The 24971-nt window shown below is 38.0% G+C and overlaps 1 protein-coding gene across 2 annotated transcripts in view; it reads left to right on the forward strand.

The window, feature by feature from the left end:
• Positions 1-4749: 4749 nt before the first annotated feature.
• ANAPC4 (anaphase promoting complex subunit 4) overlaps positions 4750-24971 on the forward strand; it is a 31805-nt gene continuing 11583 nt past the window's right edge. The window contains exons 1-16 of one of the 2 annotated variants that reach the window (XM_081303562.1): positions 4750-5051; positions 7768-7873; positions 9929-10061; positions 11863-11937; positions 12077-12103; positions 12196-12240; positions 12742-12826; positions 15145-15249; positions 16885-16968; positions 18505-18591; positions 19306-19370; positions 20054-20096; positions 20207-20283; positions 22037-22137; positions 22218-22269; positions 24331-24386. In XM_081303562.1, the coding sequence (XP_081159688.1) occupies positions 4923-5051; positions 7768-7873; positions 9929-10061; positions 11863-11937; positions 12077-12103; positions 12196-12240; positions 12742-12826; positions 15145-15249; positions 16885-16968; positions 18505-18591; positions 19306-19370; positions 20054-20096; positions 20207-20283; positions 22037-22137; positions 22218-22269; positions 24331-24386 (1270 nt within the window). In that variant the 5' untranslated portion in view covers positions 4750-4922. The remainder of the gene's footprint in view (positions 5052-7767; positions 7874-9928; positions 10062-11862; positions 11938-12076; positions 12104-12195; positions 12241-12741; positions 12827-15144; positions 15250-16884; positions 16969-18504; positions 18592-19305; positions 19371-20053; positions 20097-20206; positions 20284-22036; positions 22138-22217; positions 22270-24330; positions 24387-24971) is intronic. The other variant, XM_081303561.1, reaches the window with a different exon arrangement.

The following is a 24971-nucleotide window of genomic DNA, read 5'->3' on the forward strand; positions in this document are numbered from 1 at the left end:
TGTGGAAAGGACTTGCTTCTGTGTGTTTATTCTAAAGACTGAAAAAAGGAAAAGAGACCTAAATAATATTGGATGGGATTAGGAGTTGATATGTGGCCCATCTTAACATGAGGTTCTAAATGTGGGCATGTGCAGGAAGGAAGATTGGTAGCCTCATCTGGAAGCCTTTGAACTTAGACAATAATTCAGTTTTGGGAGTAACTTGAAGAAAAACCCTTGAGTTGATATCTGGCCCCTTCAAAGCAATCTATAAAATACTCGGCATCTGAGAGAGATTTGCCTAATTCTGAAAATAAAACCACAGCTTAAAAAGAGTCCAATGTGCTGCCACCTCTTTTGCAACGTCCTTATTGTTCTCTTCAGGGGAGCAGTACATCTCTGTCCAGTGTATTAAAGTGTGTGTTAATGGGTTTTCATTTTATATTTCTTTTTAGGTCCTTAAATCCTGCCCTATAGTAGAACGACTTTATGAACTTGTTTACCCTATAGGTATTAGAAACTTGTTGATGGCAGGGACCTGTGGGTGTCATTGGGCCATTGGGCTTGTTCACTAGAGCTCCTAGAACTGTGCCTTGCACAAGGTGATACCAGAGATCTCCAACTGCATTGTATGTGATATCAGTTAGTGGGAAACAGCCAGATTAACACATTTTCCTGGAATTAGTAGGTGTTCACAACTACCAACTCACTAAGTGGAAATGCCATTATAGACTACTTTATGCCTCAGCACCCGAGCTGTGCTACTTCAGAAGCTAGTACACTTAGAGTGCCTAGGTAAGGAAAGCTTCCACAAATGCAAAGGACAATCTGATTTTACTTATTCAATGTGATTTTAGTTGGAACATTAAGACGTGGGTTTAATTACTTGAGGGTCAGCTTAGAAGGTCATTGCAATAAACTGAAGGTAAAATCTCTACTGTTTGATTTCAGTCGTTGTAGTATAAATGTTAACTCAGCAAGATTGAGGAATATAGCACCAAAAGTCAGCAAGAAGATCTCAGAGCTCAGAGAGGTGAGTTTAGCTCATTAGCCAGATGGTCCCAAGAGTCTCAAACTGTTGAGTTGCCTGGTACATTGCAGACTAGCAGAGGGATAACAGCAGGTGAGCTCTAAGAAACCAAGCCTGGATAGACGGGCCAGTGTCTTTATCAGCAGATGGGGAGGCCAGGAATGGGAGAGAATGAGAAGAACTCCGCCTATTCATTCTGTATGCTTTAATGAGGATTAATTTTTAAAATTAATTTAAATTAATTTTTTATTTTCCAGTTAATATATGAGCCATGAAACCAGAGGAAATTGAAAGCTCTTTACTCCTACAACCAGGGATAACCATCATTAGAATTTCCCTCTTCTTCCAAATATAGTTCTTACATGTAGTTATACAGACTCAGCTGAAAGTACCCCCAAAACTCAAATTGGAAATACATACTGTTTGCAACCCAGACTTTTTCACAGACATGTTGCAAATACCAATTTATGTTTATAAAGATAGTATTATTCTTCAGGGTAGTTAGTTCCACCAGTAGTTAGTTCTGGCTAGGCTTGTGATAGGGGTGAGTTCAAGGTCACGATGAAGCTTAGGACTTTTGTTTTCTGGTTGAGGAAGTGTTCATTCTCTCTCCAGTGGGGAAGCCAGCATGGAGCTTCAGTTGCTGGGGAGCCAGCCTTGGGGTGCTGCTGCTGCTGCTGCTTGCAACCTGTCTTCAAGTCTTCGATACTGCTGGACTTTTAATTTACAAGAGGCAACACATACTACTTGTGCCAGGATTTTTTGGGGGGTACTAGAACCCAGGGCTTTGCACACACTAGGCAAGAGATCTATCCCTGAGCTACACTCCTAGCCCTACTTTTGTCATTTTGAATCAGTTGTCCCCCTACCCATGAATGTAACCATGGTAGAACAGAGAGCTTCCAGCATCAACTTTTACATTTATTTATTTTTCCAGCAAGTTCACAATTTGTTTATTTTGTGTGTTCCACCCATTTCATGACTTCAGAATAGCCTTTCACATGGCTTGCATTGGTCACCTCCCATACAACTCCATCTTCCATCTCTGGATGTGGGAATCCCAAAGCTTTGTTCAGACCCTGACTTTCCCCCATCATGTGCCTGTCTAGTTGCCTGGGGCATCACAGATTTCCATGCTACATCTCTGCCTTAACACAGTCCTCACTGAACTTCTTTTCTCTGCTCTACTCTCTCCCTCCCATGCTCCACTACCCCAGCTCCCTGAGTCAGTAACAGCCAGCCCTCTGCTCCCTGATCCTGTGCACTCACATACTCCAGCCTGCCTCTCAACTATTCCCTTCCTTTTCATTCCTCCAACCTGATGAATAATCAGTTCTGCTTCAGGAATGTTTTTGGAAGCTGCCTCACCATCCCTTTAACTAGGCTTCCTGTTGTCTTTATACTTCTAGTCCTTTCCATTCTAACTCTCTGCCCTTGTCCTAAGAATTAAGGCCTTAACTAATCAGATTCTGTCACACTCTCCCTTCCCTCCCAATTTCTTTTGCAGCTACCTAGCCCTTCAAAAATCCATTTCTGTACTATCATGGTATGAAAATATGCCACTAGCATGAGCTAGCCCAAGAAAAATAATTATTTCTAGAAAGGTAGTTCTTGCACCCCCTCCTAACACTAGAGGAGAATATAAAGAGTATGGAATTACAGAGTCCATTTTTCCTTCCATTCTCCTCCCTCGTCGGCATATATTTCTACTCTCCTGCCCTGGTTTCCTTAAAAAGCACCACCTGAGTCTTGGGCTTCCTTTCTTCTTGATTCTGTGCCACAAAGGTGCAAATGAGCAAGTTTGACAAAGCACTCTTTCCTCCTGATGGGAAAGACAAATAGAGTAAAACCAAAATCAATCTTTTTTTTTTTTTGGTACCAGGGATTGAACACAGGGGCCCTTAACCACTGAGCCACATCCCCAGCCCTTTTTTGTATTTTATTAGAGATAGGGTCTCACTGAGTTGTTCAGGGCCCCGCTAAGTTGCTGAGGCTGGGTTTGAAATCTTGATCCTCCTGCCTCAGCCTCCCGAGTTGCTGGGATTACAGGCATATGCTACTGTGTCCAGGAAACCGAAATCTCTTTTTTGGGGTCAGAGGAAAAAGAAAAGGCTGGAAAACACTGTATTAACAGTTCTTGTCCTACTGGGAGCATTTCCAGTAACCATTACACAGGTGATTCTCCTATAAGGCTATTCACTGTTTCCTATGTTGAAAGGCCTTCTTGGAAATTCATACTCTTCCTTGAAGGTTGGTATGCAGGTAATTATATTCTCTTCTGTCCTTTGATACCTCTTGGAACAGTCACTTTTATGTGTTGTATGGGGGTTCATGTTGAGGTTAAATTCCAGAAAAATGGCCATTCAGTTTCCATAAGAACATTAAGTGGAGTGTATTGGACCCCCACTGTACTAGTAATATTTGTACAAATAATATAATTATCCATTATTGCTGCTCCAAATCATTAATGAAAACACATGAAAATGCATTTCATGAATAACAAAGGCAAGTCCATTTTCACCTTGGATAGGTTGAATCTGGGAAAATTGGGGAGACATGTTAAGGTATTTGCAGCAAAGGCAAGAGTAGGAAAGCCTATGTCTGAAAGGGAGCAGGGAAGGCATTGAGTCAGAGATAAGAACAGTGCCTGGCACTGGCATATGTAACAGCTACTTGCATATTTGTTGCTAGAAGAATCTAATGCCTGCTCCTCAAGGGCCAGATTCAGAAAAGGGCAAGAATATTGGACTTACTGAAAGATGGCTGGCTTTCTCCCATAGATGTCAATTCAGGAGTCCCAGTGGTGTTCTCTTAGGTGGGAACTGTTGAACATGTTGACTCTTATTATTTATATATATATATAAAGGAGCACCTGCCAGGCTAGGAGCCTTCTGGGTTGAGTCCATGTATCCATGTATTTTTACATAATAAAACCTTAGCTGGAGGATCAATCTGTGAGAGCCCATAGCCCTCATTTATTATAGTGGGCTGCTACCACCAATAACTTGTGAGGTGCATATTTAAAGAGGACGAAGAATCAAAGTATTATTTGCACATGTGAAGGAGTTTAAGCAGGCTCTCCCCCAACCTTAATTGCAAACTGGAGTCATTTAAAGGATTTTAATAAACATTGGTTCCCCGGGTTGGGACTGTGGCTCAGCGGTAGAGCGCTCCCCTGGCATATGCGAGAGCCTGGGTTCGATCCTCAGCACCACATTAAAAAAAAAATAATAATAAGTGAGGTAAAGGTATTGTATCCAACTACAACTAAACAGTAAATATTTTTTTAAAAAATAAATACTGGGTCCCATTCGGTATTAATCCCTTTAATTGATCTGGGAGGGGGGAGGCGAGCTTTTTAAAATTCTGCTGAGCCACCAGGACTGAGAACTAAGACCTGTTAAAGGACTCCTGGCTGATAAGGACCTAAAGTTTACAGCGTCTCTAAGGCCTTGCTCCCAAATCTTCGACGATCTTTTTCCCTACAGCAGTGAATTACTCTGAAGACTGCGAAGACCTGAAAGCACACCCACACACGACTGGCGGGTGGCCGGAGAGACACGTCCCTATCAGCCCCCGGGCCAGCCCCCTGCTAGCTCCGCCCCGAGCCCGCCCTCGCCACGCCCCTGCCCATGCCAGGCCCCGCCCAGCTCCTCCCCCGGGCACGCCCGTCAACACGCCGACCGCCCCAAGCCCTCCCGCCTGCTCGCCACCTCTTTCCTCTCGCGAGGACTCCCTGGCGCCGGAAGTTCCCGGAGCGAGCTGCGGGGCGGGGTGGAGGGAAGGGTAGCTGGGCCGCGTTGGCCGAGCAGGGCGGCTCTCCCCGGGACCCAGGGAGTCTGGCTTTTCGCCCAAGGCCGGTGCCGAGGGCTCCGCCGCCCTCTGACTGGGGTGTGGTTGCAGGGCCGCCCCTATGTTGCGTTTTCCGACCTGTTTCCCATCCTTCCGGGTGGTGGGAGAGAAGCAGCTGCCCCAGGAGATCATTTTCCTGGTCTGGTCGCCTAAGCGGGATCTCATTGCTTTGGCCAACACCGCGGGCGAGGTAAGTGAGCCGGCTGGGTCCACTGGCATTGGGTCGAGAACCCCAGTCCAACCCGGCTCCCGTGGGCCATCCGTTTCCTGCGCTTGGCGGCCCACCTGCGTGCCCCGCCCCTGCTCCAAGGCGGCAGTCAACTTTTAAGTAGTGGAACTGTGAAGGACTGTATCTGCCAAAGACGGTTTATTTATATGCCAGTTTCCTGTATTTTGGGTCATGAGAAGTTTTCGCTACAACTACACAGCCCTGCATCCTCAAGTCGCCCCCATTCGTTGATTTGTTTCTTGAAAAGCCCATGCATGATGTGCCACTCTGGAGCAAGGAGGTGGTAGATTCTTGAACCTGCCCTGAGTCTTTTTTCGGTTTAATAGCAGAATAAACATAAATTGTTCTCAAGCCTTACTGCAAATGTGCATGGTGTAACTACCAATAGGGGAGGTTTTAAGGCTCTGTGTCCTGTTGTCCAACTTTTTATACCTGGGTTGGATGGCCACTTTCCACTTGAAGGTACCTTTAAGTTGAAAAAGAATGGTGTGTCACTGGATTCCTGACAATATGTGTGAACGCTGTCAGCGTTTCTAGTCATTTATATTATGCTTTATCTTGTATAACCAGTTTGTAGAGGGTTTTCTGCTAAAGGGTAGTTTTATTTGGCAGCCATTTTGTAAGGAAACCTTCACTTATGCATCTTTCCTCCTTGGGCAGGTAAAGTTGTGTTATGTGTAGCCAAAATTTGAAAACTAGGTGGTAAGGCAATCCTAGCAGCCGCAGAAACTTAGCAGCCTGTAAAACTGCATTACCATGGTATCTGCCTTGACTCAGTGTATCAGTATGATGTCTAGTTTCTTAAGGCTCTCCGTGAGTCTTTAGTCTCTCTTCTGCCAGGGTGCTTTGGAATTCTGTCATGATTCTAGAGAGATTTACAGGTAATACAGTCGTGGTACTAGGAAGGAAGGTAGATATTGGGGCATCAAGAGCATTCAGATGGGTATATGATAGCGGGCACTGTTGTTTCCATTTTCTCTAAGAAGCAGCAAAGGGCATTGTCTGAGTGAATATCGAGAAGTAAATTTGGAGGAGAGAGAAGAGGTGTGAAAAAGGTGACAAGGCAGGAGGGTCTGGGAAATGTAATAGGATTGCTTGTCAATATTAAGGACTACTGAAGGTTAGTGGTCTAGTAGACAAAGCAGTGAGTATGCTTGTACCTGTTTCTTCATTCTGTTTTGCTCTGTGGATGCAGACATGATTGGGCTTAAGCAGGATTGTTGTTTCACAAGTGTGGCAAAGAGATGCAAAGGAGTTGAAGTTACATGCAAATGTAGTGACCATAGTGATGAATCTTGGATTCTAACCTGATCAAGGAGGCGAGTGAGGGTATTTCAGGGTGAGTGACATTGAATAGGTAGTAGAATCAAAGGATTGTATACCCTGATGAGGTTGAGGAATTAGAGTTGGATCTTAGTAGAGATCAGCTGGAAAGTGGGAATGGAAGTTTGAAACAGATTTTGGCAGCATTGTGAACTGTTGGTAGTGACCAGGCCCAGGGCGTGCACCTAGGAGTGGCTGTGGTGAAGTAGGGAAATATGATCATTGGAGAGAGATAGCTGAGAACGGTCACCAAATGTAATAATGAGTAGTTTTGGAAAATGTGAGTGAGCAAGGAGACCAGCTCTTTAAGGAATGAGAAGAATGGCCTAGGGGTCTGTCATATATTTGGAGATTTTAAAGAAGTCATCCAGAAATGGTATTAAGAATCGAGGAGGATACCTACTTCATCTCCTAGCCCAGTAGAAAGACTACACAGGACATGGGATACAAAACGGCCACCAGCTGCAATGTTACAGGGAAGCAGTAGCCTCAGGTGAGAGGTGCATTTCAGAGAAAAGGATGAAGATAGTGTTTTGAAGATGACCAATTGATCATGAATTGCAAAGGACGTGGAGGGAGAGTGTCAGAAGAAAGAAATAGTGTAGGTAATTCCAGACAAGAGGATCAAATTTAAGGTGTGAGCGATTCTTTGGGAGTCCTGGGTTCCCAAAGGTGACTGATATTATCAGGAATGAAGGGCATTCTGACCTGTGAGGGAAGGCAGGAGACTAGTGAGGCTTCATGTGTGGGGACTAAGGAGATGGGGAGTGGTCCTTTCATGCAGTCCTGAGACTTTTCTCCTTTTTTTCCAATGGTTGGTTATATATAGAGGCTAGAGTAAGGACAGGTTTAGTTTTGAGGCTCAAGGAGCCCTGGAGCATCATACTGACCTTACAAGGTGGGCATTTACTGGTGCAGAAACGCAAATGTAGACTGGGGTAAGTGACTTATTCAAGATCCATGGCTAGAAAGTGATACAGCTGAAATTAGATGCCAAATTGTCTGATCTAAAGTTTAATTATTTTACTATTTTTAAGTGCTATTTATGTTCTTTGTTTCTTTTTTGTTGTTGTTGTCTTTTTCTTGGACAGTCTTTTTATTCCTTTCTAAAAGGTAAATCTGTTGATATAAAAGAAAAATGTGCAAGTACAGGGTTAAATTGAAATGCTTATTTTATTGTTTTCTTTCAAAATGCCTTATGTTCATTCAGCTACTTGTCTTCTGTTCCTCTGATAGTTAAATATTTTACTCAGTAGATGATAAGTGTTTAAAGTCTTATGTTGGGGGGGGTCTAGCTTTATTTTGTTTTTTGAAATAGATTTTTAATTCTGACATTTTATCTGTTTTATCTTAGGTTTTACTTCATCGACTTGCAAGTTTTCATCGAGTTTGGAGTTTTCCACCAAATGAAAATACAGGAAAGGAAGTAACCTGTCTGGCTTGGAGACCAGATGGCAAACGTAATAATAATATTATAAAAAATAACTTTCTTATTTTCATAAAGAGTGTTCTGTATAAAAGTTATTTCAGAAAGAATTAATTGTGTACACTAAAATTACAAGTTTGGGGATTTTAATTTTTTAGAATGCTTTAACAATTTTTCATAGAACTCAGATGAATTTTATCATCTTCCTTCTTTGGCAGATATCTCTGGCAAAGATAACTTTGAAGTGAGATCTAATGGAGTATACAAATGTTTTGGTTTGATTCTTTCCTTTTTGTGCTTGTGCTGCACCATTTGACCCAAGTACCACCTGTCATTTACCAGTCAGTTCAGTGCCACCTTGGCCTTTTTCTTCCAAGAGTATATTTTAGCACTAACTATGTGACTCATAAATATTCTTTGTGTGTCTATTTATTGCATCTAAACGACTGTTAGCTCTGACTCCGTTTCTTGCAGTTCTGTGCTGTCTTTTTCCTCTTGGTACCTTTCTGTTGTTGTTTGGGTATGGCTTTGATTACTGAACTCTTCTTCCATGTGTTATTTTATAGTGACAGTCCTTATATGAACTGTTGTACACATGTAGACTGTACAGTAAAATATTGTAAATCCTAAAGCCTAAAGTTCATTTGTATTATTGGTGTTTTAGGAAGAAAGTATATTGTTTTTCTGAAGTAAATGATATGTGCTCCTCACTGTTTGTTGTTTTTTTCTAAATAAACATAAGTACTAGAAATTCCCTGAAAGCCTATCACTTAGCAATTGGTGAACACCTTTCTGACATTTTCTGATAAAATATGTACATATAGAAATCTGTATGTAGGGTTTTAGCAAAAGAAGTTATTTGATGCATGCTGTTTTACTGTGTGATTTTTTCTTTTTTTGTCTCAGCATGAATAAATTTAACACATTAATGTTAAATGACAGCATGCTAATTTATTATATATTGTAATTTACTAAATATATCCCTCTTGATGTACCTGTATATTATTTCCAGTTGATGGCTTTATAAAGCAGTGCTGTATAAACATTCTGAACACTGACTGGGAAGAACTTGGTATGATTTTGTAAAATGCTTCCAAAACACTATACTCATTCTATAGTCATTTTGCCCAGAATGTGTATAGAATATGTGTAAAATTAGGGGACTTTTGTTGTGGTGGTTTGTTTTTTATTTATTTATTTTTGGCCATAATGGGGATCAGACTCAGGGTCTTGCACATGTTAGCGAAGCACCACACCTCTGCCCTTACACCCAGAACCTTAAAATTTGAGGACCTCAAGGTCTTCAAGATGTTACTATCATCATAAAACCAGGATCTCAAAGGTGGAAAGCCAGTGTGTAGAAATGTGCTTAAATAGATGAGTTTATCATTTTCTTAAAGTACATTTCATGTTTTTGGACAATAAAATGTGTTTTTTGTTATAGAAATATCATTTCAAGATACTTTTACATTGTTTTTTAAAACAGGAGGCTCAGATTGCCCCACATCCAGCAGAGTTATGTGTAGCGGTGTGCAGTGAAACTTCATTGCTCTCTGTTTAGAAATTCTTAAATTGGATATGTTAGGAAGATAGTAGTGACTTATGTAGAGAAACTATAGTAGATAATTATTCAGCCACAGTCAAAGGAGGAAGACTCATCAGTATTCGGTGGTGGTGTTTACTATTCTGGGTTAGACACATAAATAGACTTTTCAAGAACACAGCAGATGGAATCACTTCCTATCTTTTGGACTTGTTTTTAGGACCCATATGTCTTGATGATAAGTTAATTCTTAATCTATTAAGACCCATTTTGTATTTTCTGCTTGACAGTAAGATTACAGTCCAGAGTTTTTGATGTTTAAGATGTTAAGGACAATATGTGAGAAAGTAGATTGCTTATGAAATTTGAGCAATTAAAAATAAACTTGGATAATAATGTATATATGTGCAAAGATATCTTTAGTGTTTAATTTCTATGATTAGGATGTGCTTAAAATAGTCCAATTGGGCATTAAGTGAAATACCCATTTATTTTTTTGCAAATGTTACATAATCTTTTTTGATTTTTTTTTCCCCCTTGTTTTAGTTTTGGCCTTTGCTCTTGCTGACACCAAGAAAATTATTTTGTGTGATGTAGAAAAGCCTGAAAGCTTGCATTCTTTTTCTGTGGAGGCTCCGGTTTCTTGTATGCATTGGATGGAAGTGACTGTAGAAAGCAGGTACAGTAATCAGAAAAGAACACTACCAGCAGTAACAATAGCATACCCAGGAAATTTTCATGTTTTGAAATGGGGAAACACTTGTCTTGAGTGTTCAGTGTACATTGCATTTAAATTTTGGTTTACGCCAAGTATGGTGGTATATGCCTATAATCCATGTGACTCAGGAGGTCGAGGCGGGAGGATCATAAGTTTGAGGCTGGCATTTCTTAAAAAGGAGTGGATTAATCCCCAGTACCTAAGTAAATAAATAAAATTAAGTAAATAAAATAAATTGGTTTTAAGGTTATCAAGATAAAATGCTTTAATATTGTGCTGGGTATTTTTTCTTCTAAAATAGTCTATTATTGGAGCAGCAGTGCCTGAATGGTCACGATTTTTCTCTTCATTCATGTTTAGTAGTTTATATCAATGATTTTATACTTTCAAGTAACATTAATTAAAATTGAGATTCTGTTTTCTGTTTCACTTTTTTTTTTTTTTTTTTTTTGGTCTGGAGTTATGTCTTTTGTGTCTTAGTTGAGCATTCTGTTGTGACACTGAATAGGTTCTTTCCATGCCCATGGTTTTCATAGTTTCCTTTGTTTGGTGAAAGTATTTTGCCTTAGTGTGTGTAGTGAAGCAATGCACCAGGCTTGCAGTGAAGGTGGACTGAAGGGTCACTGAGTTATGACTAATGTTAAAAAGAAGAAAGGAAGAAAACTGTTTTTCTTTTGAGGGAAATTAGCTTTCTTTTCATTAGCTTTTCCTTTTTAATTAAGGTTCACTAAGTTAATATCAAATGAGTTGTAAGTCCTAACTGTTAAGAATTACAAATGAGATGGTGTGAGGGGGAAAAAAAGAAAAAGAAAATGCTAAAGTCTAATCTAAAAAAAAAAAAGAATTACAAATGGTTATTTGACTTTCTAGAAGTGGGAGGAGCAGAGCATGCCTTATAGTTCACGTCCCAGCCCAGTTACCTGCAGAGTATATTCCTAACATGGTATCTGCTAATAGCTTAGAAATGTTATGTGGAGATTCTGGGATCTCTCATCTACAATGTGTCGAAGTGGGAAAAAATACTTCCCAAGTCACCCCAAGTCACACGTTTCACTTGTTCACTCATTTGTTTTCCAACCTCATTTGGAGGTAGACTTGGGAAAGAAAAGTAGTACATAAGACTATTTCAAAATTCGTGGTATTTTCTCACAGCTGCTGGGTTATCAACAACCCCCCCCCCCAGGTGTATGTAAGCCATAAACCAATAATCAAATGTTAGAATGATTGAAATGTTCCTTAAAGTTACCGTTTACACTTGTACATTTAGTTTGGTTTCTTATGTGAGAGTTAAGATGTCATAAATCCTCAGTTGGTGTCTGAATACTGAAAGTACATAAAAGCATATTACATTTGTGGAGAAATTGCTTACTATTATTCATTTCTATAAATGTGAAATGTATAGGATGATTTATTTTACAAAAATAACAAATTCCTAGTTTTGCATTTCTCATTTGTGATATTAGAACGATTGTTTTATGATGATAAGATATTGTGGCATCTTTTTACTTGATAAGTTTTATAAAACTGGAAGTCTTTTTGGGCTGGGATCGTGGCTCAGTGGTAGAGCACTTGCCTCACATGTGAGGCACTCGGTTCAATCCTCAGCACCACATAAAAATAAATAAAGATATTGTATCCATCTATAGCTAAAAATATTTTTTTAAAAAAACTGAGAGTCTTTTAAAAGAAATGTACATTTTTAGCGAAAAAAGAAGTAAACTCTTTGGTATTTTTATAATGCTTGGTTTTTTCTCCTTTTTAGTGTATTAACATCTTTTTATAATGCTGAGGATGAATCAAATCTTCTCTTACCTAAGCTGCCCACCTTGCCAAAAAAGTAAGTATCATATCATGTGGAATTAATCTTCCACATTTCTCTGTCCTTTATTTTTAATACTGTGGCAATTTTCTTATGCATTAAAATATATATATATTTCTTTTAAGAGTATTTTTTATCTTTATCTGTTTTCCCCCAGTTATAGCAGCACCTCAAAAATATTTAGGTAAGATAAACCTTTTTCATTTTCAAGTAAGGTAATATTTTATTATTTGAGGATATAGTTGAAAGATGACCAAATTTATTTTTGTATTTTAGTGAAGAAAATTCTGATGAAATTATAAAGCTCTTGGGAGATGTCAGGTAAATCTTGCAGATACCTTAAATAAGTCTGATTTCTTTAAGTTGATATTTCATATTTGAGTCAGTTTTCAGAAGTTTCAAGCAAGTCTTTTGTCATGTTGTTTCATTGTTGATATTAATACCACTAAACAACATAGTGATGTTAATATCTGTTGTTTTTAGTAGAGTCTATCAATGATAAAACTGATGACAATTTAAATTAGCCAGAAAAAGGGTTGTTTTGTTATTGATTACATATAAATATGATTTTCAATGTTATTTTACTATAAACTGGTTTTTCTTTAGGCTGCACAGAAAATTTATATTGTTCTTTTGGGGAAAGAAAAGGAATAGCCTGGATGCAATAAATCTTGAGTGGTAGTAGATTTGTCTGGTTTTTGTTCCCTCAGGGCAGTGTTAGCATGTGGGTTATGTGGGAACAGTAGCCATGTTTTCTGGTTTAAGAACTGAATCGTCTCTGTTGTTGGTTGGTCCTCAGCTTTTTGCATTATTTTTAATTAGGCTGAATATTCTTGTCCTTGGAGGAAGCTCTGGATTTATTGAGCTCTATGCTTATGGAATGTTCAAAATTGCTCGAGTCACAGGGGTAAGTTTTTCTTTAAAAATGTTCTATATTGTTTATCATAGAATATATAGCAGTTTACTTATGGAATGAGAATAAAACCAAGATTTTTCAGTTCTTAAATAGAGGATACAGTGGATAGTGGGATAGTTTCTTCTTTTTTAAAAAATTTATTTATTTTAATTAAGTTTATATGTCAACAGAATGCATTTTGATTCGTTGTACACAATTGCAGCACAACTTTTCATTTCTCTGATTCTACATGATGTAGTGTCACACCGTATGTGAAGTCATGTGTGTACCTAGTTTAATGATGTCCATCTCATTCCACCATCTTTCCTGCATTCATACCCCCTTCCCATCCCTCCCTCCCCAGCCCTCCCTCCCCCTTGCCCAATCAAAGTTCCTTCATTTTCTCCAATCTGCCCCCCCCCCGCCCTCCCATTATGGATCAGCATCCACGTATTGGAGAGAGCATTTGGCCTTTGGTTTTTTGGGATTGGCTTATTTTGCTAAGCATGATATTCTCCAACTCCATCCATTTACCTGCAAATGCCATAATTTTATTCTCTTTTAATGCTGAATAATATTCCATCATTGTGTGTGTGTGTGTATGTATGTGTGTGTGTATATATCACAGTTTCTTTATCCATTCATTTATTGAAGGGCATCTAGGTTGGTTCTACAATTCAGCTCTTGTGAATTGAGCTGCTAAAACATTGATGTGGCTGCATTACTGTAGTATGCTGATTTTAAGTTCTTTGGGTATAGACCAAGGAGTGGGATAGCTAGGTCAAATGGTGGTTCCATTCCAAGTTTTCTAAGGAATTTCCATACTGCTTTCCAAAGTGGTTGTACCAATTTGTTTTCTTTCTTTCTTTCTTTCTTTCTTTTTTTTTTTTTTTTTTTTTTTTTGGTGGTACGGGGGATTTAACCAAGGAGTGCTTTACCACTGAGCTATATCCCAATCCCTTTTTATTTTTTACTTTGAGACAGGGTGGTTTTTGAGGCTGACCTTCAACTTGCAATCCTTCTGCCTCAGCCTCCCAGGTTGCAGGTATTATAGGCATGCACCACCATTCCCAGAAAATTCAGAGGATAATTTTCTTATTAAGATTAAATAGTAGCAAAATGATGTATATAGAGATCAGGAGCTATTGGTGGAACTAGTCAAGTTTTTATCTTTAACCAAAAGATGAGTATGATCTACTTGATTATGATTTTTTTCTAGCTTGCAGTAGATAGGATTTAGAATTTGTGATTGGAATATAATGAAAATCATCAGAAGTAATTTTAAGCTTAATACCAAATCTACCACTATTACTAGATCTTGTTGTATTAGGGTTCTATAGAGGAACAGAATCAATGGGAAATATAATTATAAAAAGAGATTGGCTTAGGTTGGCTTATATGACCAGAAGCTGGATAGTCCATGGTGGCCATCTGTAGGTTGGAGAGCTGGAAGAACCAGTAACTGTGCGGTGCAAGAGGCTGAAAGCCTCAGAATAAGAGGGACCAGTGGTTCTACACTGGCTCATCAAATGCTTCTGAAAATTCCCTAGAGAATTGCTGGCAGAGTCCGCTTTGGAAGAGTGTAAAGAGGCGAGAGTATGATATCCTCAGACAATCACAGCTGCAATCAAGAACCATTCAAGGACTGGGATTGTGGCTCAGTGGTAGAGCTCTTGCCTAGTACGTGTGAGGCACTGGGTTCAATCCTCAGTACCACATATAAATAATTAAAGATATTGTGTCCATCTACAACTTAAAAAAAAAAAAGAACCATTCAAGAAGAATCGAGCTTGTATCTGCTTATGCTTCCTTATTCGCCCAATTTTTATTCCATCCAAGCCATCATCCTATTAGAAGGTGCTGCCCATGTTTAGGGAAGGTCTCCATTTCAGTGTGCTATGCCACATGCCAATTTCTAAACACACTCTCATTGACACACTTAGAAGCCTCTTAATCATTGGCATGTCTTAATCCAGTCTAGTTGACAGTTCAAATTAGCCATTTCACTTGTTCTTTATAGTTTTTTAAAATCTTACTCTTACTATTCCCTAAAGGGGTAGAAAATACAGGCACTTTGGAATAGTTGGTTCTTTTAACACTTGGTATGAGGAGGAGCAGGAATCAGGATATTTGTGTGTTCTTTCAACTGGGAAGGCCCATGCAGGCAGACACCAACCTTCACCTGCTACCTGTGTCCTGTCTATGGCAGGGACCAGGAGTGTGTGTTTTTAATTGTTCAGAACTCTAAATTTTTGCTTTCAGTATTATAAGCAGATGAGACCTTGTGGTAATACCCCGTGTACTCAGGGTGGCTGATAACTATTTTACAGATTGCTGGTACTTGTCTTGCATTATGTTTATCAAGTGATTTGAAGTCGCTATCAGTGGTCACAGAGGTTTCTACCAGCGGTGCTTCAGAAGTTTCATACTTTCAGGTGAGTATTGAAATTTGATACAGTAGAGAGCAATTATATATTTCTTAGGCCTTATAGGGGCTTTTTTGTTGTTTTGGGGGCAAATTTTTCTCCTTCCTTCCTTTCTTTTTCTTTTTTTTTTTTTTTTTTTTTTTTTTGTGTGTGTGTGTGTGTGGTGAACATTGAACCCAGGGCTTTGCACATGCTAAACATGCTTTCTACTACTGAGATACACCCCCAGCCTTTATAGGTTTTTTATTACCTATATCTCAGTATACTTTAATAGTCACCAAAGCAAAATTTTAAAAATACTTGGAATTTCTGAATTTTACATATTGACTGCTCTTACATTAAATAGTATATTTTCCCTAAGTACTTCAATATCATTTTCATCAAAACAGTGTTTCAATGGTCTGTTGATGACCATATTAATTGCTTTCTATACTAGTGTAACTTTGGTCCAAGTGCATTCTTACGATTCTGTCCTAGATAGTCCTAAAGGCTAATCGTCACTGATCATTTAACATGTGCTATGACTGAGTGCTTCAAACACAGCACTCTAATGGGTAAGTACTATGATTATCCCTGTTTTATAGATAAGTACATGATCACCCAGAGAAACTAGAACTTACTCCATGTCACAGAATTAGAAGGTGATGCTAAGCAGTCTAGTTCTAGCATCTGTGCTCTTAGCCAGTACATAACCTCTTGGGCAAAGTGAACATTTAATATTGGGGAAAACCCATTTTTTATTGTTTGCTATTCATATTGTAGATGGGAAAATTTTGAAGGGTCTCCCATAGGATACTTGCATTATAGCTTTGCCTGCCAAGAAATCTTCACCAAATTTTCATCTTAAATATCTCTGCCACTTAACCTAAGTACAGGTGAACTCTCAAAAAGTAGAAAAGATGCAAGATGTGGTATGTGTGGTGCGTTCCAGCAGTCTCGGTTGCATCCAGCATGTCAGAGAACCTACCACTGCAATGGCTGTTTGTGTTTGCTCCTCATCATGAGCCTGAGAAGCTATGATTACCATGATTTCACTTGGACTATGATAAAAATTATCACTTTCTATGAGTTTTGTAATAGATACCTTTTTAAAAAATATTTTTTTAGTTGTAGATGGACACAATATCTTTATTTATTTTTATGTGGTGCTGAGGATCGAACCTAGTGCCTCATGCTTATGAGGCAAGTGCTCTATCACTGAGTTACAGCCCCAGCCTCATAATAGATATCTCTTAATGACAACTTCATTGAGAGACAACTCACATATCATTGATATTTTCTGTATATTTATCAATAGCCTTTAATTTTTTTACTTCCATTTAATTTTGACATACATTTTTGATTATTTTTAATTTCCTCATAATTCTGTTACAAAATAGATTATCATATTTATAACTACCTAAAAGGGACTGATGACCAGAGAGTGATCTGGGCACCATCACACATAGGAATCCTGAGGTTGTGTTCTGTTAGTCTCACTGTGTTATGCTCAAAGCAGGCAGAATTCTGATATGGTCTTTATAATAGTTAGGTCTAGACTCTCTTTAATTACAGAATTATTTTTAGCTGGGCAAGAAAAGGTTTGTCTTTTAAAGAAGAAAATGCATCTGATTGTGACGTACTTTATTTCTTTTTATTTTATAGCTTGAAACCAATCTCTTGTACTCCTTCTTACCTGAAGTAACTCGAATGGCCAGAAAGTTTACTCACATTTCAGCTCTTTTACAGGTATTTATAGTTACTTTTTGTATTTACTATAAGCTTTTAAAGTTCCATAGAGATAAAACTTAAAATTTTTATTTTGTAAAGCCATCTATAGTAGGGGATGTCTACCAATCCTCTCATAATGTTCATGAATTCAAGAAAATGAAATTTAATTGAGAATTTATTTCCACCCAACTCTATTTACCACTCCCAAAAGAAAAGGAAAAAGAATGGTTTTAATCTTTTTAAATGTTCCATAAATAAAATTTCACTTGTACTTTATTACAAATAAAGTATTGTGGAAACATAATCTCCATACTAGTTAGCTTCTGCTTATAATAAACCCATCCCGGAGTAGTTCACAGTTCTGGAGATTAGCAGTTTGGATGGGCTTAGCCAGCAGATTCTGGTGATCTGGGCCTGGTGCAGCTTCTCTCATCCAGGTTGGTCACGCAAGCCAATCTGTGGCCTAGGCTAGAATGGCTGTGTACTGTTTCATATCTCTCATTCTCCAACGAGCCAGCCTAGCCTTGTTCACCCTGTAGTAGTAGCAGGGGTAGTATCAAGAATGCAATTTTACATATTGACTGCTCTTACATTAAATAAAATATTCTTAAAGCTTTTTTGGGGAGGTGGGGGTGGCACATGCCTGTAATCCCATCTCCCTGGAGGCTGAGGCAGGAGGACCTTGAGTTTGAAGCCAGCTCAGGCATCTTAGCAAAGCCCTGTCTCAAAAATGACATGACATGGTGTGACACAACACGACATGTCACGGGCTGAGAGTGTAGCTCAGAGGTGGAGTGCCCCTGGGTTCAATCCCCAGTACTGAAAGAAAAGAGTGCAAGAGGAAGGGTGCAAAGACTCGAGGCTTAGTACCCAACAGTGTTTTTTTCTGCAGTGTTCTGTAGAGTGAGATGCAGGTTAGGCTAGATTCAGGGCTGGACGGATGAGCCATAGAGAACTGTGGACATGGATTTTGTTCTATTATGATCCTTAATTTACTTGGCATCAGAGGTTTCTAGAGATCAATGCTTTTTAAAAAAGTCCTATTTAATATTTGAATAGCAGAACAAATCAGCATGTTTACACTATGCATTAAACATAAAAAGTTTGAGGATATTTGTTTTACCAGATACAAACTTAAGAATGAGCCAGGTGTGATGGTGCATAATTATAATCCCAGTGGCTTGGGAGGCAGAGGCAGGAGGATTGCAATTTCAAAGCTAGCCTTAGCAAATTAACAAGGTCCTAAGCAACTTAGCAAGACCCTGTCTCTAAATAAAATATAAAAAAGTGCCCCTGGGTTCAATCAATGGATACTCACCCCCACCTTCCCAAAAAAGCTTTTAAGAATATTTTATTATAAAGTTCAAAGAATCATTAAATGTTTTATAGTTAAGGATTACCAAAGATTAGCTCTGATTTCCTCTTTTTCTGGCTTAACTGAGATAAAAGAGTGATTGAAAGTAAATACTGGATTTCTTTGTGACTCTTTACATAAGAAGCACATATTATTTAAGTATTTTTACTGTTTTAATATTTTTTTCTTTTTGCTAATAGTATATAAATTTGTCACTAACATGTATGTGTGAAGCATGGGAAGAAATACTGATGCAGATGGATTCTCGTCTCACTAAGTTTGTGCAGGTAATGTAATTGTAGTTTCCCATGGAGTTAGAGTGCCTACTATCTACATACACTCTATCTATCAGGGACATAAGAAAAATCAGTCTGATTTATAAAAGGCTAAAATCATCTGTTTCAGTTGGCTTAGTCTAATCTCATATGTTATTTTCTCAGATTTGTGAAAAGGACTATGTATTTTCTGTTGCTATAACAGCTCCCAGTTTTGGATACTGAAAGTCCAAGGCTGTGCATCCCCACATGTTCTTCCTCTCATGAGGAGAGTCTCGTGGCAGCAACATGTATATGAATAAGAGGAATCACACAGCAAGACAGGAAGCCAAAGACTGGGGAGGGATCAGTCTTACCTTTTAGGATAACTTACTCTTGTGGAAAGTAACCAGAGTTCCAAGAGAACTATCTTAATGTCTTTCCAGGGCAGTATCTGTAATGACCTAACCACCTCCCACTACACCCCATCTCTTAACAGTTCTACCATTTCCGCATCACCACACTGAGGACCAAGCCTCAATACATGAGCCCACAGGGGACAAGTCACATCCAAACCATAACAAACTCTCTTCCCATTGGTACTACTTAAGTGGAGATAGGATTATGAAGTAGAGCAGGTGGGGCTTGAGGAGCAGATGTTGAAATAGGGTTGTGTTCCCTATGATTTTGAATAAACATGCTTATAATTTATAAAGTATATATCATAATTGTTTTTGCTTTGTTCAGGAAAAAAACACTACTACATCTGTGCAGGATGAATTCATGCATTTGTTGTTGTGGGGGAAAGCAAGGTAATAAAAGCAGGATAAGTGCTCCTGCTCCCCCCCCCCCACCTTTGTTTTTCTTTTCTTAACAGTAATTATTTCAAAAATAACCTGATTGCTTTTAAAAAGTAGAAAATTGCAGAACATAAGACCCCCTCAGGTGTATATCTTTTGGGGCTTTTTCATGTATTTTTTTATGTAGGTGTGGTTGTGTATATGCATGTGTATTTATTAAATGGATAAACATTTTGAAATTTTTATGTAGCCAAACTAATCTTTCTGGTACCTTAAAAAGATTTGTCTTAAAAAATTCAATTATTGATCTGTATCTAGAGTTTTTTTATGGCTTGTGGGTTTTTCCTTTATATGTTTTAAATGTGGTTTACTGGTTGTATGCTGTGAAAGTTTAGCTTCTTTCTTTCTATAAGTGATTAGATCATTGTCCATGTGATTATTGAGTATTCACCTTCCCTTCCTGATTTGAGGTGTTGGTTTGGCATATGGTATATTCTCTCACATTTTCTGTTAGCTTCTGGGCTGTATCGTTTTTGTCCCTTTGTGAATATACCAAAGCCCTCATTTTTGTTGGGCTAGTTCCTTCTGTTTACTTTGTTTCAAAATCTTGTTTCTATTTTGAAATTTAAGTTTTAAACAATGGATTCTAGTTTTGAATGGAAAAATGACTAAAAACACTTTCTTTTTCATTGTAGTGCTGAACTTCAGACCCTCTTGATGAACCAGTTAACCGTAAAGGTGCTGTTGAAGTATTTATGTATTATGAATACCTTCTTCAGTTTCTTCTTTTTTGGAATGGCATATAGTGTCCTAGTTGTATGCTAAATATATTTTCTTCTCTTAATTAGGGCTTAAAAAAGCTTGGCCAGTCTATAGAGTCATCATATTCCAGTATACAAAAATTGGTTATAAGTCACTTACAGAGGTATGAAGGTGATGTAGAATTTTTTGGTATTTTATCCATGTGTACATGTCATTAGTCTCTCTGTGCAGCCTTTCTCAATTTGGCATTTTTGTTTTTGAGCCTTTCTAGCTAAAATTGTTCCATTGCCATTTGAGGGTAATATTGGCATACCCCAAGATTTAGAGAGTCAACAATGATAGTTCTGCTTTGTCAAATAATTTTCTAATATGTTTCTACCAGCCTGAATCTTGTCTGGGCCTTTTTTCAGTTAAGCATGAGATATATTTTAAAATAGGTCATACACCCTTTTTTGAGCAATGAAATTAAGTAAATGCATAGTGTGCGTTTTTTCTTTTAACACCTTGGCGGTTTGTTCTGGTTATCCTCATTTTACACAGGAAGAAACTGAAGTTCAGAATTGGTGTTACAGCTGGCTGGTAGTTAAAGTCATAGCTAAAACTTGCTCCTGGATCTTCTAGGTATCTGCTATTTCTGTCCACAGCTACTTTAGTGAAGCAGTCAGCAAGTGGATGCTGAATATTCAAGTTAGTTCTGTAACTATGCTGAGTACCTAACTCCAGTCCTCTTGTAGCCCCATGACACTTTTTGCACTGGTCTCTTCAAGCCCACACTTTATCCCTTGAATGTGTTTTCCCCAGTGGATCTAATGACGTTTTGAGAACTTTGCCAACTCTTTTGAGAACTTCCCTTTGCTCTTAGAGCCAAGACCTTTGCATGGCCTTTAGCATACTACTTCTCTGCTTTGCCCACACTAGTGGCCTTTTAGTTTCCCACCCAGGGCCTTCTTAATGCCCTTCTCATTTTCCAGAACACTGCTCTCGGCTTGCGCTCATCTGTTCTTGGGTACATTCCTTCAGAGAAGCCTTTCCTGGACCTCCAGATTAAATCATGTTCTTGGATTATGCCTTCACCCACTGCCTTTCCTTCAAGGCAATCGTAGTAGTTGGGACCTGTCAGTGCCAAGGGGACACCATTGTTCATTTTGTCCTCAGCATCTAGCATAGTGCCTAACATCAAGTCAGAGCTTAAGAAATATTTGTTGAATGTTGGATAGTCGGGTGAACAAGATAGCCAAATGGTTGTGATAAAAGTACCAGGTAGGACTAGAGCTGGAGATGTAGCTCAGTGGAAGAGTGCTTGCTCAGCATGTGTGAAGCCCTGGGTTCAATCCCAGCACTACCCACCCCGCCACCCTGTACTCCAGAAATGATTGGGTTAAATTGTGGAACATAATTTGATCATCTAACAAAATCTAATTTTGTGGTTGTGTATATTATCTCAGTCATAATGACTGGATGCTTCTGCTATGGTTTTGTTTTGTTTTGATACTAGAGGGTTGAACCATGGGCACTTGACAATTTTGCTATATCCCCAGTTTTTTTATTTTTTATTTTGAGATGGGACTTGCTAAGTTATTGAGGCTGATCTCAAACCTGTGATGAGAATTTGAGAATTCTTTTTTTTAAGATTTTTTAAATATTTATTTTTTAATTGTAGTTGGACACAATATCTTTATTTTGTTTATTTTTATGTGGTGCTGAGGATCGAACCCAGGGCCATGCATGTGCTAGGCGAGTGCTCTATCGCTGAGCCACAAACCCAGCCTGAGAATTATTTCCTGTAGAAAGAAAACTAAAGTTCCCTTCAGTTTTTTTGTTTGTTTGTTTCTGAAAACTTAGACATATTCAGATAAAGTAGTTGCTCCCTACCACTTTGATGATAGTAATGATATTTATTTCTGCTGTTTTACTAGTGGCTCAGAGTCCTTATTGTACCATTTGAGTGAATTGAAAGGAATGGCTTCATGGAAGCAAAAATATGAGCCTCTTGGACTAGATGCTACAGGAATTGAAGGTGATGATTTAATTTCTCAGTAGAATGCATTAAACATAGCTGACTTATTCAATAAGTGATACTTATTTATTTCTCTTTAGATGCTATTACTGCTGTGGGTTCTTTCATACTCAAGGCAAATGAACTTCTTCAGTAAGTAATGGGGTTATCTAGGATCATTGATCTGAGAACACTCACTTTTCACTTAAATAAGAATCTAGTCTTTAATTCTCTGAAAGTGAGGTTTTAAATTTTCATCAAAATTATGCTTATAAGTGATTAAAACATACATAAATAGCACAGAGATCTTACAAATTAAAACTATTGTTTTCCTGTCCATCCAGCCTCACCCCTGAGGGAATCAATCCATGAAGTCTAGTATCTGTCCAAATAGATTTGCAGAACAAAAATCTAGTTTAAAAGACTGGGAGGAGAGTAAATTATCAAAATAATAATACAATAGAGTTCAATGTAAAATAACTCTTATTTTCAATACAATGAATGAAAAGACCCACATCTTACAGATGTGTTGTAAAATTCCAAGATACTAAGATAAAGACTAAACCTCTTAGAGTGATCTTTGAGATAAGAAACAAAAAGAAACAAAAAACAGCCCTTCTAAGAAGTGAGAAATCAGGAAGCAAGAAAACCTCCATCACCAACAGGAAATCTACTATAATGGAGCAGTGCTTCCAAAGTTACATGAGAACGTATTTCCCCTTTGGAATTTTAAATTTAGCTAAGATCTTGAATTAAGAATGAGGGTCAGAGAAATAACACAAAAAAGTTTATCTTCCACATCTGAAAGCCCTGAGCTAATCCATGCAAGCAGTAAAGTAGGTACGGTGTGGCAGCTGCACAGGAACAGGAGCGCAGTGTGCAGATAAACAAGGATGCAGGCTACAGGAGGTCTCTGGGCAGAGGGGTTTCCAGGGGTGCAGTATTGCCCTTCAAACAGGGAAAGAATGGAAGGATGTAGCAAAAACAGCTGATGGAAGAAAATAAGAAGGGCTTACAGAATCCAGGGAAATCAAAACAGGTAAAAATAGGTACATGCATTAGCTGTGGTTCAGAAATACAGAAGCAACCTATAAAAGAAGTAAAAACAGACTCATAAGGGTTAAAATGATACTACTTTTCCCTGTACTTTGAAGTATTCTTTGGTTTACCACATTTGCTGAAAGCAAATATATTGGTTTTTTTTTGTGTGTGATCACCTTTCAATATGAATGAAAGGTACATTAATTTCTTGTTACTTTCAGGTAAGTAGGATGTAGCATTTTTATTATAGGTTACAAGTAGAGAAATAAATCAGCAGTGATAATTTTGATTGTTAGCTTGGTTGCTTGGGAAGGGGATGAGGGTATTGTTTGGGAAAGAGAGGCTTGTTTTTGTTGTCTCATAACATAGGAGATGTTGTGGTATTTTTTATTTCAAGTAATTTATTTTAAACAGAAGAGTGTATAATACTGACCCCACCTCTCCAATTATGTTATGAAACTCCATGCTTGGAAAGAGTCTTGAGACAGGAGTGAAAAGTGGAGGTATAATTTGTTTGGAGTAATTATCTTATAGATGTGAGCTTAAAGAGATTTTTAAAAATAATGCCAATCTTTGCATTCAGAAATAGTTACATCAAAATGAAAATGACTTTTATTTATAACTTAATTTTGGTTCATTTGTATAAAACCCATGAACATTCAATTTTTTAGATATTATTGTCAGATTGGAAAATCAACTCAAGAAAATAATATTTGTTGATATCAGAAGTATTAATGTACTACAAACTTATAATAATGATTTTCTTGTTGGAATTAATATTTTTCTAACTGACCAATAGTATTTGTTTTAAACTGAGAATGATGCTGAAATCTCTTTTTTTTCCTGATTTCTTTTATTTGCAAAGTTACAAAAGGATTTCATACTTTTCTGAATGTCAGGAAAGACTATTACACAGTTTATAGCAAGGAAGTTAGAACCAGTTAGAATGTGAGTTATTGGTTTTGTTTTTAAAAAGAATCAGGATTTGCTTTTTTTGACATTTTATTTTTAGGGATGTGTTTGATTTGTAAAATCTGCTGTTCCAAAGACTTAAATGTCATCCAGATAGAATAAAATAGAACAGTAAGGATTTTTATATTCCATGACAAATTGAGCAATGATACATGAAACCCACATAATAATCCTGTTTCTGATTTATTTTTATCTTCTTAGAGTTATAGATAGCAGTATGAAAAACTTCAAAGCATTTTTTCGGTGGCTCTATGTAGGTAAGTTATGTTCTTGTTATTTTAACACTTTAAAAAAATGTGCGAGTATCATCTTAGTCTGTTTCAGTTAACTCCAGTGAAGTTTCAAATAAACTCCTTTGTCCCCTTCTGCCACCTTCAGTAGTTATTAACATATGACCAGCCCTACCTCCCCACAGAAGGAATAGAGCTAACTTGCAACATCTTTTGCCCCTGTCACTCATTGATGACCCATCCTTTTTCTTTTCTTTTTTTTGAAACCTTCGAATGCTTTGTGGGTTGAAATAACATTTTCAGACCCTGTTATATATTGGGCACTTGTTTTTTGTTTATTTGTTTTTTAATATTTTTTAGTTGTTGTGGCATGCTCGGCCACTGAGCCACAACCCCAGCCCCCAGCACTTGTTTCTTTTTAAAGCTCTTGAGTAGCTCCTGTTTTATACTTTGGTCTTCTATTTCTAGATCAGTGCTGCCCTTGGTGGTAGCCACCAGCCACAGTGGCTTTTAAATTGATAGAAATTGTCTAAAATTACTTAGTTTCATAGTCGGTCTGACTGCACTCAGTTCTTAGGAGACGTGGTCATTGGCAGCACAGAACTGAACATT

The sequence above is a fragment of the Spermophilus citellus genome (assembly GCF_964194105.1).
Source record: "Spermophilus citellus genome assembly, chromosome: 8".
Classification (NCBI taxonomy): Eukaryota; Metazoa; Chordata; class Mammalia; order Rodentia; family Sciuridae; genus Spermophilus; species Spermophilus citellus.